The sequence below is a fragment of the Acanthochromis polyacanthus genome, chromosome 16 (genome assembly GCF_021347895.1).
Source record: "Acanthochromis polyacanthus isolate Apoly-LR-REF ecotype Palm Island chromosome 16, KAUST_Apoly_ChrSc, whole genome shotgun sequence".
In the NCBI taxonomy this organism is placed as follows: Eukaryota; Metazoa; Chordata; class Actinopteri; family Pomacentridae; genus Acanthochromis; species Acanthochromis polyacanthus.
Genome location: NC_067128.1, coordinates 4,805,898 through 4,821,642, shown reverse-complemented (window position 1 = coordinate 4,821,642; position 15,745 = coordinate 4,805,898). Strand labels below are relative to the sequence as shown.

Below are 15,745 nucleotides of genomic sequence, written 5' to 3'. Positions count from 1 at the left end.
ACCGGAGGATCAAAGGTAAATTAGCGACATACTTAAGCTGCTGGCCCCAGTTGGAGAGATTTTCAGATGTTTCCACATTTTCTCACACTTTCACCCGACAAATGCAGACCTGCATTGAAGACGCTGATAAAAGAATTGCGTATGGAGCATGTGAGCATCCTCAGTGGCACAACTCCTCGTCTCCTTAAATGCTCTAATAAAGGAACGTGTGCCGACAGGCTTTTTTTTATTTCTCCAGTTCCCAGGCCCCGACTTTGATGCAGCATCAATCCTGCCTTTTATTTGGTATTTGGTTCGGCTTTTGTTCAGTTCACCAGATGTTAAGCGACCTTTTATCGGCTGATATTTGTTTAGGAAAGACTCCCCGACTCTGTCTTCGGCGATGAAAAGCACCTGGCGTTGCTCCCCACTTTGATGGCTATTGTTTAATCAGGCGTCTTTTGGCGGACGCTGACCCATTTGATCCGTGCATTTGCCTGCTTTGCCGCACTACTAACAGCCACATTTTCCTTTTATGATGAATGGTGATGTTGAAAATCTACACTCGCATACACACCGCCGCCTTAAATGCTGCCCTCTTTACAAAAAGATCACAGATGGGAGCATAAGCCCTCTCCCCACTAGCCTGACCATCATATATTCTTAGCCCTGTGTGTGTTTGAATATATATATTTGTGTGTGTGTGCGTACTAGATCCTAATATCTGACAGGACTTCTTTAAAGTGGCCCAGCTAATCCCAAATCCAGCTCCCCTCATGCCTGGGTTGTGAGCGATCGATTCCCCTCGTTGTTTGTCCCCGGGGCTGTTTTGAGTTATTATACTTGTTCTCCCTCAGTCTCAGGCAGATACACAGCCCAGTAGGCAATGAGTCTGTGTGCTACCTGCAGCCTGCCTCTGTTGCTTTCTGTGATCTTTTTATGGCTGTCTGAATGGAGTTTTTCCCCCCTCCACCCCTGTCTTAATCAATCTGCCTGTGTCTTTTGTTTCTCTCTTGTTTTTTTTGTTTGTCTTCTGTCCTCTCCGTCTTTGTCTGTCTTCCTGCCTGTCCGGCCTCCTTTATTGACTCAGAGAAACAGTTGACCGCGGCTAACTGTCTGGGAGTGCTGGCGATGGCCGAAGCCATGAGCTGCACGGAGCTCCACAACATGGCCAAAGCGTTTGCACTGCAGAATTTCCCAGAGGTAGGTGGCAAGTCCTCAATTGTCTGAATCCTTTGATTCCTGTGGCAGAAAGTTACATGAAGAGAAAGTAATGGCAAAATATAATCATCTTCATACCTAAATCAGTGATCAGTAAGTGACCAAATTATCTGCTTTTCTTGTGCATCTTTTTGTGAAGCTCCATTTAATATATTGTGGGATACTGTCCTTTCTACTACACTCAATTAAATATGTCATTACTAGGTTAAGACTGACGCTTCACATGCAAAACATACTCCCTGAGAAGGCACACATCCACGGTTTCCTCCTCACACTACATCAATAAACACGGACATATAGACAAGTGACAAATTAAAGGAAAAATCGAACCCTTTAACCCCTACACTGAGATCCGATCTGGTGGCTCTATTATAACATAGAGGGTGTTTTACTTACATGGTTTGGGTCTGTTGGTCCCCTTGGAGAGAAAGGTCACTGCAAATCAATACAAATTTCTAGTGACTGATCACCTTCCTCTGATGAAACATTTCAACCCTAATGAGTCTCTTCCAGGATGACAAAGCTATTAATTGGGACATGATTTGATGAAAATGATGTGAATTATTGTCCATTCACAGTCACCAGATATTAACCATAAACGATATCTAAAAGATTGATGTGGCTCCAAAAACCTACATTTTCCTCTAAAAGCCAAAAGAGGTCCAGTTGTATAGAAACAGTTGAGAAAAAAGTCAACTTCTTACTTGATTTGTTACCTCAGTTAGGATTTTCCTAATGAGTTTATGGTCACAAATGTTTGTTTCAAGACTCTAGTAATACATCATAATGTTCATTTTGTAAATGATGATCCCATTTAGACTAAAATGGGCGATAAAGCAGAGTCTGCTTTAACTCAGGTTACCCTGTGCTTTCAAAGTGTCCTCAAGTTCTCAGTCTGATCCACGATTCTCTTGTTACATCTGGTCCCAAAAGACCAAGATGGTGATGGCAAATTCCAAACTGGAGTCTTCAAAATGGCTTTAGGCAATTGTGGGCGACATCACAGTGACTACGTCCATCTTTTTAGACGGCAGATTAGGTCAATACAACTAGATACCTATGGGAGCAATTTTGGACCAACATGTGAGACAATGTTCTATACACCATCATCAGAACATCGTATGTGGAGAATATCATTTGGCACAATGGAGTTCATCCCTCCAGGAGGATTTCATAGACTGACTGAGACACTTCATATTAGATTTTCCTTTAATTTGCCGCCTGTCTGTATTTGCATGATTCCTTACAAAATTCAGGGAGCCATAATCTTTACAATACACCATAGATTTTCTTTTTCTTCGTGTATTTTGACATTAAGCCAGCCTATTTTTGCTGAGTTCAGGGGCCCACTATTCTGTCTCTGAATCACCTCGAAGCTTTCTGACACCATATTATTTGACCCTGTTAGCTCGGTACTTACATTAAAGCGTTTCTCGTAGGTTAACGATTCACCTCACAGGATGCAGTTTACTGTAGAGAATAGTGCACCGTGTTATGTACAGGGCACTGCACACCAAGCTTTCCACAGAGCAGCTTTGAGATACCTTAATGGAAAAATGTTACTGAAATATACGAACAAACACAAGAGAAACTCAAGGAGATCGCACTCTTTTTTTCTTTTTTTTTTGTAACTGGAGCAGAGGGCGAACACCAATATCTCACACAAAATCCCACAGGATAGAAACTCAGAAACGATATTTTCTTTTCACTGAAAGCATGTTGCTTTTCTGACCCCACCTTTTTACCACCAAAGAAGAAAACATAGAAAGTCTTAACCTTCAACTGTGACGCTGGATACAGCTATTCATCCAGAAACTCTAATATTTTGGAAATGCACTTTTTCACTCTTCTTGCTTAAGTTATTGTAGATGAGAAGGTCGATACTTTCTCCCGTCTTTAACTAAATACAAAGTTATAATAAGGAGGCAGTAGTTCAAAAAGTTTCATCTGGTCCGGAATGATTTGGATTTAAAAATCCTGCGTTTTGCTATCCAGGATCGTGTAAATGTTGTTTTTCCAAGGAAAAATCGGACTGGATCCTCTTGATCTGGAATACCAGTGCTCTAAACTGGGCTGCATAACAATGGAGACTACTAACTACGTAAGGAACAAATAATTATCTATTGGCAAATAATTAGCATTGGATCGTGATAAAACGTTTTTGTATGAAAAGGCGGAAAACACCACGATAAAACAACACAGACTTATCCTTCTCTTTCAGACCCACGACAAATCCTTTAGGACACACAGAGATGATCATGTCACTGTAATTAATATACAGTAATAAATGCCAGTTACAATAAAATACAATATTTTTTTTGTTTGAAATTTACAGTTGTTTGGGAGATTATGTGATTTTTTTTATTTTTTTTTACTGCACCACAAGGCTTATAGGTAGCCCAATATCTGCTTTATGTACCATAACCGTTTAACAAATCAAGTGCAAAATATATATAGAGGATATTTACTGCACGATACAAATGGATTTTTTGACCATTTTTATAGTTTATGCCATTTTGTTCCTGAAATGAATGCATTTATTTATCCAACTTTCTGCTGAAATCCTCTTAATCCTATTCTTGAACCACAAATACTGAAGATTTGATCTAGATAAAAACCAGCACTACATTATGTGATATTTAATCTGATTTCAATCCTTTTTTTTCTTTTGTAATTGCCATATGCAAGATTTGATCAAATCCAGTGGGATTTAATTACTTCTTGCTAATAGGACCCAGGAGACTCTATCTCAACTTTACATTATGTATATATAATTTCTTTTAAATTGTCTTTGTTGTGAGGCTTCCCAGCAACAAAAACATTATGATTCAATGTACCTGACCCTGATCTCTAAGAAATACACTTTATTTAAAATCACTGTATTTGTTTGTGTTGTTTTATTTGAGTATGCACATATTGTAATGAAAATGAAGTATCCACGGTGCGCAGACAGCCTTCTGCTAACAATACAAGAATCAAAAAATTATACTGGCTTTTCAGTGTTTTCTGTTTCAGCTGTCTGTTTGTATACATATTAAACAATAAAAAAAAATCTGTTTTTCAGATAAAGCCTGCATACAAGTCGAGCTGCTGTTAATGAAAGAGAATCAGAATGAAACCATGGATAATGTGAACTCAAGATGAGTTGACCTTGATATAAACTTGCTGGTGTTGTTTTCTTTCAGCGTGTACATGGGAGAAGTGCACTTTTCTTTGCTTCAAGGCAGCAGTTATATCACACACTTGGAAGGCAGAGATGAGATGTTTCGCATTCCCAGTGTAGTCAACTAAAAATCTAATATAATGGCACATGTCTGTCCGTGGAGATTCCAAAGCTGCCTTTGCTTTAGGTCCATGCTCGAAACACTCAAAAATAAGCTTCGGTTAGTTTGTGTAATTCTCTTGAATACTTGAACTTTACTCTACAGGATTGTGCGCAGATGGTTGACAAACTAAAACAAATGAAAGAGTCGGGACACCAGAACCGCTCCAGTATTTCTCAGCGTTGGTTCTCCAAGTCTGTGAAACTGTGTTGCAGGGATAAACACTGTTTTTCCAAAAGATATCTCCTCATTTTGGTATTGATGATGGTTATATAAAGGTGATCACTCAGAATAACTTTGTATTGATTTGCATTGCCCCTCTACTCATGTAGATCCAAACCATAGCAGCAAAATGCCCTCCACTGTCATAACAGAGTCACCAGATCCATTCACTGGTAGGGTCAAGGAATCAGTTTTGTCTTTTTATTTGCCCTCCATTTGTATGTTTAGAATTTGGCACTAGAAGGCTGTTCTCAGATTCTTTTGCTCAAATTGAAAAGTTTCTTGGACATCACATATAGTCCTAGTCCAGTTGGCGACTTACACGTTTATGTGGGATGTGGACACTGTGAATGCAAAAGTAAGAAGCAAGAAAGTATTTGTAGCTTTTTTTAAATGTCGAAATCATATCAGACATGTTGGCGTTTTTATTGAATGTTTTATCTTTTTCAGGTGGCAGGTCAGGAAGAGATTTTGAGTGTGTCCAAGGAAGACCTAGTGGCTTATCTGTCCAATGACAGTCTAAACACAAAGGCTGAGGAGCTGGTCTACGAGACGGTCATCAAATGGATCAAACAAGATCCCAACTCCAGAGTGCAGGTAAGAGGTTAAAATTATAAAGAAATTTGTCCTCACAACACTTCATTAACCACGCCTGACGTGTACGTCAGCGGGGTTACTGCATTCGCTTCGGTATCTGGCTGGCTGGGTAAGTATGTATGTATGTCCGTTCAGATATCTCTGCAAGTGCTGAAGTCAGAATAATACAACTTGGCACTGAAGATCAGTCTAAGGTCCCCTGCTCAGTTGTGGAGTTAGAGGTCAGCAGATCAAGATCAAGGTCAGATATCTGGGCGTGGTTCTGCCATCTACTGAGATCTGGTCTAGTTTTCTGATCATTGACTTCTCATAACACCCTACAATTTACTGATATGTCCAAATCGCCTGACATGAGGGCTACAGTAGATGCTAGCTAGGTGGCTGTGCCCCAAAAAGCCTCTAGTCTCCACTCAGTTACTGAAGTGCAGCAAGTGACCAAAAAATTACTTTAAAAAGAATGAAATAACATGTTGTAATATCTGAGTTACCCAAGTTGAAAGCAGGTGATTACCTGTATTGCTTGTTGTCTATGAGCAGAACATTTAAAACATCAATACTGCAGACAATCATGTTACCAAAATCATGCTGCATATTCAGTTAACTGTGCATCCTAAGCTATGGTGCACTTTTTCGAAGTGAACACATACTGTCTGTGCATCATGAGACAAAAACAGCGAGATAAAGCTCTTGTTGCCACTGACAGCACAGATTCTGTATGTCTGCAGAGTCGTATTAGAGCAGTTGTTCTATCGACCCTCCCTGTCTTCTCCAAGAGAGCACACAGCATGAAAAAACAGACAAGTGACTCCTCGTTCTCTCTCGGTAGTGTTCATCAACTTTGTGCTTCACATGCAGCCTAACACAGCAGTTGTTCGTAATCCCAGGAGTGCTTTGCCCTCAGAATGTGCTCTATTCTTAGTTACACTTCATTTGTTTGTGAGACACTGTACTGCATGAAAAACCAACAAAAACACAGACAGCCGCGGTCCTTTTTTCTCTCGACGCCTAACAGGTGTTTGATTTATTCCTGGAGACTGTTAATCATAATCAAAGGTTGTATCCATGAGATAGATATTGACAATGAGGTACAGCAGGTCAAATTTTAACAGGCATCGAATCGATAAGCCTCAAGGTCAGAGCATCAACTCCAGCCTACATTCATGAAAAGGTAAATGGACTGAGCCATGGACTGATACTCATCCAGCAGTGGAAGAAAAAAAAACCTCAGCTTGTGAGATATTTATGGGTTCCGTCGCAAAAGCCATGAATTTTAAAGCTGATGATTTTAAGTATTTTATGGCTGTTTTAAAACTGAGGTAAGATTATTATCAGACAAATTGCACCAGTCCATCACTGCAGGAATCATTCCCTCAAAGTAATGTCTTCTCATCAACCGGCGAGTGAAGGAACTGCCTTATATCAGCTGAATCCGATTTGGTGCAGACCTCAGCAATCAATGGTACTTTATTGACACCCACTTTTATGAGACACATATGTCAATATCAGAATTTTTCACCCTTTGAATCAAACATTTAGCATTGAGCTTATGATATGTGGCACTGTGGTTATTATGGTGAACTCCATCATGAGGGTTTTGTGAGGAAGTCAGGAATCTTAACTTGTTAAAGGTTCCATATGGTGAAAATCCATTTTTATTGTGCTTTCTGTGGAGGCGTAAAATACAAGCTGTGTGACAATGGGGATGCTCACTACTGCTGTTCTTTCAGACCTGATCAAAGCTGTAACCTCCCAGCTCTACAAGCCAGTAACAATGTTATCCAATATTCCATATAACCAACATTTGCATAATCCTGTCACGTTACTGCCTGCTGTTTTTGAGGTGAGCCATTCAGAATTAACAGCTGCTCTGCTAGCTTTGTTTACTCTCTAGAGCCACCCCTGCTATTTCAAGCACAAGGAAAGTACAATAAATAGTGAACACAAGTGTCTTCATGCATTCCAAGCATTTGAGAAACTAAAGATTGAGTGGATTACTTATTATTTTTATTTTTGATGTCAATGTCACCACAGCGGGAAAGTCCTGAGTGTTGGCACATTGCACTGCTAATGTGGCTAACCATTAGCTTTGATTGTAAGCCTTCAGGTCAGCGCTCTGTGGAAGTTTCAATTCTAAGGGACTTTCAGAGCAATTTTAAACCAATAAGCAAGGACTTGGTTGGTTACAGTGCTTCGGTGCAACTTAAACTCAGCCAGTGTTTACGTCTTTGCTTCTCTCCTGCTCTCTGTGCTCACATATATTGTATTTTAATACAGCTGAATTCTCAATAAAACTGTTTTCGTTTGTCAGATAACATAACAAGTAGGAAATAGTGACTGAAACACAGCCTAAAAACACTCCATGTAAACCAACAGCCAAATCAAAGCCATTGCAAGCTGCCATTCTGCAGCTAAAATACTGATTTTATGACTGTTGTCTGAAAATGAGTGAAAAACGGCAGCTGCGTGATAAAGTCGGTGATATTTTCATGTAAAATTATCGCTGGGAGAGAAATTTAAAAGTGTGCAGTCAGCAGTTTTGTTCCGGTCTGTCAATCATAGATGCAGTGAGAGTCTTCTTCCTGAAGGGGGCGGGGACAGCAACAGCTCAGCAGCTTTCAAAGCTACCACAACTGTTTAGAAAAGGACTAAAACCAGATGTTATACAGTCATGAAATACATTTTTGAATCTACTGAAATTGAAAGACACATTCTGGGGACACGCAAGACTTTAATTAATTTGCTGAAAAGGGCAACAATATGGAACCTTTACACACAAAGCACAAGGACAAAGTATGGCAGAGCAGATGGTGGTGCCTGCACGCACAGGTGCTACAGTAGGACTGAAATATGATTTGCAAATTCTAAAATAACAAGGCTGATGCACAGTTTTTTAGGAGAACATACGATCCCCGTCATCTGCATCGCAAACGTGTAGCCGGCTCAGTCCGACCGACTCCTCCAATCTCACACTCTATTGGACTGGTGCAGAGGTGAGCTACTCAGATGAAGAAGAAGAAATTTTCCCGGTTGTCTGAACAAACCCACCGCACGGCTTCCTGAGACGAGACGCCCGGGTCACCCGTCTTGAGGAAGGAAAAGAAGGAGAGCGAAAGAATCATAGCGAGGCAGGAACACGGGAAACGGGTGAGGGGGGTGATTTAGAAAGGAGATGGCGAGAAAACGGAGAAAGTGAAATGGAAAAAGAGCCCCTGTGTTCTAATCTGATATCCAACGGTTTGTGCCTCCGAGCAGAGCCATGACATCCAGGCAGTGGAGATGTGATTGAGCTCATGGTCAGGCTCAAATCCCCTGCCCATGTGTGACTGAAAAAACAACTAGCAGGCCTGTAGAGAGGACAGCAGAGGAGGAGAGGACGCCTCGGTGATGCCACAGGGGAAGGGGATGTGACCCTGAAGACTGAGTTTATACGCATGGTCCAGCTTCGGCTCATCATCCCCACCCTCCCTCGCCTCCGTCCTTTCTGCCCATTTGGAGACAGAGAGTAACGGAAATCGCTCCCCCAGAACCGGTGACACTTTTTAATGACATGTCAGGCCAGCATGTCGCAGCACTGCTGAAAAAAATCCAGTAAAAATGGGGAGGGGGGAGGAAAAAGCTTTAAGCCTTGAGCTAAGTTTGTGTGCGTTTGCATTCATCTGCGCTGTGTGCATCTTTGTTGGTTTGTGTGTCTGTGCATGTGCCGTGGGTTGTAAGCTGCAGGCTATAGAGTGGAAAAGTGGCATATTGAAGGCGCTGGGTAAATAATATGCAATTTTCTCTCTCCACTATGCTGTCACTAACAACCGATGGCACCAGGAAACAGGGCCCGGACATCGCTTAGAGACAGAGGGAGGGCATTTGAGCGTTAATAATGGTTTGCTATGAGACACAAAGCCACTGAATAGAGAGTAAGTAGAATAGTAGAGAGCTGTTTCACTTTTCTTTGATTGAGTATCATTGAAGGTGTGCCACCCTGCGAGCGTCTCTGTGTCTGTCTGTATACATAAGTGAAAAGGGGACGTAGTGATGCTTCAGAAGAGAAGGGAATACATTTTTTGCAGCATTTGGACGAATATATTGCTAAAACACCTCATTATTGGACAGCAAATTAATCTGTAATGATACTGATAATTAATTCATGTCTATAGCAATAACTTGACATTTTGGACGTGTGCTCGTTTGTTAGATGAGAAGATTTATTTTATTTACACTGCCTGTCCAAAAAAAGTCACCACCTGGATTTAACTAAGCAAACAGATAAGAGCCTTCCATTGGATAATTACTGCAGTGATGAATATGTTTCAGCTGCAACGACTTATTTAACCCTAGCTGATGCAGTGAGGAGCTTATTATTTCTTAAACAACCATGTTGACAGACATATCCTGTGTTTATGGAAAAGATGTTCATCAGTTTCAAATTATTGGGCTGTATCAAGCAAAGAAAACATCTAAGGAGATGTCTGAAACTACTAAAATCAGGTTAAGAACCATCCAGCGCCACTCTGCCTACACCTATCTTTGCTAAGATGGGGATCTTGATCATCCCACTGTCACACTCATGCTGTCACCGTAAGCAAACATGAAGGTAAATAAAAGACAAAATGAGCCACTGAACCGTATACATTAATGGAGCACACATAGAACGTATGACAGAGCATGCATTACATTTTTCCTGATGTCCATTAGCTGCTGCAAAGCCAGGACTGTGAAGACACACCCACTCAGGAGCATTTACATCTGAACAATTACCACACCGGTGTACAGCTGCAATGACGTCTCAGCCAGCGCATACCATCAGTGCCCTGCTCTATTAAAGCAGTGAAAGCAGCTTATACTCCTACCTTGACCCCCTGGCTGATTCAGACACAACATCGTCAGTCAGTATTCAACTGATTAATAGGTCGCTGGTGAATACCATTAATATACTTAACATAGAGATGAGCAGCCTGTAAACCCAATAAACCCTGATTGCGCTGACAGACATATGCTTTGTTTAAGTTGACACCTCCTCACGGCAGTGTACGGTTTTCTCCTGTGCTTCTTTCATGCCTTTCATCATCACTTCTTGCTGGCTTGTGCCCCAACTTGTAGTGCAAAGTCTATGAAGACGGACAAAACCTCCATGACGTCACCCACAGGTCTCCTGAAAAGCAGTTTTGGAGGACAGTGTGGTAGATTTAGCTGAAAAATGAGCAAAGAAGTGAAGCTGATGTTAGCCACATGCTTAATTTGGTATAACTCTAAGCCTTAATACAATTTAAACAGGTGAGTTATATAGAAGTCCACCCTCTGTACAGTTGTTATGAACACAGAAATTAGCCATAAAGACCAGAACCACAACTCTTACCAGGCTGCAGACTGTTTATTTTTTTGTATAGTCTGACATTTAGCATGGGGGTCTATGGGGATTGATTCCCTTTTGGAGGCCGTCAAAGGAACTGCAGTTTTAAACACTTCAGTTTTCAGCCTTGGAGCTTGCAGCTTAGCTCCAGTTGACAGAAGCCTTGAATTTCTTAACACTGCTTTTACTGCTGGAATACCATATTGAACAACAGCTGGATTGTCGTTTTCCCTGCCGGTATTTGTTTGTCTCGACCACGCCCCTGACCATTATCAGAGACCTGTTTTTTTTTTTTTTTTAAACTTGAGAAAATGCTCTACTCACTGAGGTGATGAGGGCAACTTTGCACTGTTTTGTCATTTTATAGGCTAATCAAAGATCAACGCACGATTCAGCCGCGAACATGAATCAGAATAAATTAATCAGACATTAATGTATGCATGCCTCAAAACACAGAGCTTTGTTCTTTACTAATTGTGAAACACTCTCATTCAGTCTGGTTCCATAAGACAAACAAGAAAAACGGTGGCCTTCGTCATGGTTTCTCTCTGAAGGTGCTGAAGGAGGGAGACCTGTCCTTCCTTTCACCCAGAAGCCTTTTGTGGGACGACCACAGACACATGGCTCCAATTATAACAGGCCAGTCTCTGCCAAATCCCTGAATAGGACCTCCATTACGCCTCACTTCAACATATTTCATAAAGGATCCTATCTTGCCAGGTGACTCAACCTGACAAAAGAGGCTGATTAATTGGCTCTTTGGAAAGTGGCCAACTAATGTAACAGCTAAAAAGGACAGTTAATGGTGTATTTTCGTGATAAAAAAGACCAGCCGTGCTATTAGAGAGGACCTGCTGTCCACTCATCAGAAATAACAATGGCCTGCCCTGACATTTGCAGTTCCCAAGCCAAATTAATATAGTTAAAGTTATTACTTCTTATGCTTATAAGTTACTGCTTATTATTTTGAAGATTTTATACAATTGACTCTGGCAGTGCGGTGATATTTTTCTCCTCCAGCGCTCATTAAGGAGGAAAAAAAAAATCATTTTCCCAGAACAAATGATGCTATCATTATGTAGTTAGAGTATAAAATTATCAAAGACGAAAATGCTTTGAGGCTGAGTCGGGACTTAAACTGAGTTTCCCTCACTGTTTTACGATTCATTTACCTTCAAAACGACAAATGACCCTATCACCACAAGCATCACTTTTAATTTAGTCATTCTCTTTTTAGGCTCCAAGTTCAAAATAGAAACTTTTCATCATCTTGAACCCCTCAAGGAATGGTTAATTTGTTTCTTTTTTTGATAAGAGGAGCTTTATGTCACAGCAATCATCCCTGAAGAGGAAACTGAAGCTCTTGTGGAGTGAGCTGAAATGAACCCGACGCAGGCCACTGCCGGCGTGATCTGTGACAAATACGCACTTTGAAGAGACAAAGCCCGGCAATGGAGATTGATGCAGCGGACAGTGTTTGCTTTTTCTGCTGCCTTCCTGCCTCCTCTCCTCTTCATCTCTTTCTTGCATGCACACACAAACACACAAGGGGATTTGCACAGGAAATCACTGGGTGTCATTGTTCATATCCCAGTCCTGTACTCACACAAGACTGGAAATTACTTGTAGAGCGGCTCAAGTGCGACTTGCGCATTAGAGAGTGGACGGGATCTGATGCAAGCCAGTGAACCCCAGACCTCCATTCTCATCTGTGTCCTTTGTTGTCCCAGAGCGCGCTCAGTCCTGATGTGTGCAGCCAGTTGAAGCGCAGCCACTCAACCACGGCGGCTGCATATCCATCGCGAGTGAAAGGCGTCTCATCTCGGCTTCTTCTTATCAACACGCGAGAGCTGCATGGGCGATATGACTTATAGAAAACAAACAAATTAGCTCTTCACAGAATGCAAATTCCTCTTTTAGATCAAGATTTCTGAGCAATAATAAAACCTACTCCGCTGTGTCATCAAAGGGAGAATAGGAAGTTACCGGAGATGTGGTTCATGCATAATAACTGTCCACACCATCGGATGTTAGACTGACCTCATGAATATCCAAACATCTAGATAAGCAGTATTAACTGATACCATTGATGTAGTAAGTATTGCAGCATTTAGCCATATAGGCAAACCGAGACGTGTATTTATGTTTTGAATAATTCTGTTTATGTCTGTGCTGCTGCAGTGTATGCAGAGGTCAAACTAATAAGCTGCGCTATGAAAACATAGCTAAGCAAGCTTTCGATTTAGGTGTTGTTGATGCAGCTCAGGCTGTCTAAGTTTAACCCTTTCAACCCCAGAACCCATCAGAGCACTTGAAAGACATGTTTTTAATTTTTAAAAAAAATCATCAGAGCCTGAAACTGAGAAAACAGAAAGAATCGTTTGATTTTAAACATTCTGACAGTCTTTGAACTGCTCATCTGTGACATGCACTTCTGTGGGAAAACTGAACCAAACCTAAGATTAAAATTGCAATGTTTAATCAAAATATACTTGTTCTCACCAAATTATGTGAGAAGCAACAAGTTCTGGCCCCCATGGAGCAACGGGAAAACCATGATTGACTCCTCTATGGCTAAAAGTCATGACAAAAATTCTGTAGCTTTTCAGCTGAACTAGGATGAACTGCAGGCTGTGTTAACACAGAGTAGCTAGAGGACATCTTCAGCAGTTAGCTAGGTAGAAAAAATCATTTCAGTTCTTTTCATTCTAGGAGCTACTGGCAACTTTTAAGGTGGAATGTTTTTTCGTGTGTTATTCAGTGCACAAGTTGGCATGAATTAATCAAAGCAACTTGATGTCCTTTGTTGCCCCAGAACACCTTGACTGTAAATAGAATTTTAACCCCTCAGTTGGTTTTTGTTGGCTCTCTTGTGTGACGTTGGTACAGTAAACCATTTTACCATTTAGTAGTCTAAACAAGATATGTCGTGCAGATATCGGAACTAGTCGAAATGAGCTGGTAGAGTTTTGGAATAAAAGTTTTGAGTAGTCAGAGTAATTGGGACTATTTTAAAGAGATGTTGATACCTGTCTGTAACAATACAGTGGTTCCTCATCTATAGTGGGGGTCACGTTCCAGACCCGACCGTGATAGACAAAAATCCACAGAGTAGCAACCATATTTATTTTGTTATTTATATATATTTCAATGCTTTGTAAACCCTTCCCACACACTGTACAACATCGCGGAGCAGCACTATACAGAGATCAGACGTCTATGTGAAATGGACAAGGTGAGATGCTGAATGCTGTGCATTTTATTTTGATTAAATATCTTTTAATATGTTTTAATTATTATTCTTTATATTTTTTGTATGGTTTTCAATTTTTTTAGACTACAAAATGCTTATTTTAGTTAAAATAATGTAGTGATGGTAGAACCGGTCACCATGACTGAACTGTTGTGCCATGACCAGATGCAATTTAAAAATCGATACTGTGACACCACGAAAAGTGAACCGTGACGTGTCGAGGGACCACTGTAATTCCAGATAGCTAAATAAGCCAGTAAATGTTAAAACAGCTTGCCATACATATGCTTTAATGACACTTTGATCTCCAGGCGCTTAAAAAAATGCTTGAATTTCAGCCAATTATGCAAACTGTGAACACACTCATTCTTTCCCGTCAGAGAATGAAGTGTTGTGGTGTTGTTCTGGTGCACTAAGCATATGCTAGATACCACTGATGTCAAAGATAACTCATCTGGTAGAGCACGCACACCATCAAATACGTCTAAGCCTAGGGTTCAATTCCAGTCTGGGCTCTTTGTTGCATGTCAGCCCTTCTCTCTCCCCATTTCCCTGTCTCTCTTCAGCCATCCGTATAATAGAGGCAAAAATGCCCCCAAAAATAATCTCCTTTTTTCATAAAAAAAAACGTAATTCAGTGAGTTGAGAACTCAGCCAGAAAGTTTTATGTTAATATATAGAAAGCAAGTCTCCCCCACAAATATGTTTGGAATTATATCAGCAGAAGAAAGCTGCTTTTTTTTTTTTTAAATTTTCATCCTTTGAATGAAGTCACGCTGAAAAGGGCCTCAGAGGACGACACATTGCACCTGTCAGTAGTTGCTCAGGGCAGCGTTGAGCGTCTGTCGTCCGCTACGTCTCTCTCCACAATCCGTCCTTCTGGCTGATATGCAGACATAGCCATGCAGCCGCAAACACGCTCGGCAAAGCATCACTTGAATCCAAATGAAGTGCCATTTGCAGGAGCATATTTTACTCGTCCATAATGTGCACGTGCGTGTATCTTCTCCCGTGAACCTGCACGCACTCAAAAGGCCACAGTCCTTTCGGCTGAGTGCGTTTGTTAGCGTTGTGAGGGTAAACATGGGCACGCGCTCTATTGAACACGCACTTGTAAGTCAGTCGGAGTTTTGTTTTTTCATACAGGGTTGTGTTTTTAGCACCAAGTCAACCATTTTTCACACTAAAGCAGGTGCATACTTTTATCTGCTCAGAGCAAAGCAAATAGATATGACCGTTCCTGTGCCATTTATTTGACGCTGCAGTGGCATTGAATCATTTTACACACACACACACACACACACACACACACACACACACACACACACACACACACACACACACACACACACACACACACACACACAGTAAGAGGCGTTAGTCCTCACTGACAGTAGTGGAATGGGAAATGCTCAGTGGACATTTGTCATCTGTGTTAGCGGATGGCAGTCTCCTGGCTGCCTCTCTGCTGCCTCTGACAGATCTGAGAGGCTCCCTGTTAGACACATTATCCCTGCCTTTCAGCAGGCTCAACCTATTCACATCCTCTGTCCACCTGCCTCAGTGTGTGTGTGTGAATGTGAATGAAGGGAAAAGAAAAAGGGAGTTTTTCTTTTTCTTTTTTTCTCCCAGAGACAGCCTGTGCAGCATAGTTTTCCTTCCAAATTTTGCAGCAGATGCATTCTGATGAGGCTGCAGGGCATCCGCTGTGAATGTTGACCTGCGTTTGTGCAAATCGGTCAGCGAGCGTAAAGATGGAGACCAATGAAGGGGCGAAATCACAAGATGTTATCTGGGTTGCACATCAAG

General features: G+C 41.2%; 1 protein-coding gene across 3 annotated transcripts in view; it reads left to right on the top strand.

Moving 5' to 3' along the window:
• The window catches only part of LOC110951560 (kelch-like protein 29), a 326,566-nt gene that overhangs the window by 209,113 nt on the left and 101,708 nt on the right, over positions 1–15,745 (top strand). For all 3 annotated transcript variants that reach the window (XM_022194687.2, XM_022194685.2, XM_022194686.2), the window contains 2 exons: positions 1,070–1,182; positions 5,196–5,342. In XM_022194687.2, coding sequence (XP_022050379.1) covers positions 1,070–1,182; positions 5,196–5,342 — 260 coding nt within the window. The remainder of the gene's footprint in view (positions 1–1,069; positions 1,183–5,195; positions 5,343–15,745) is intronic.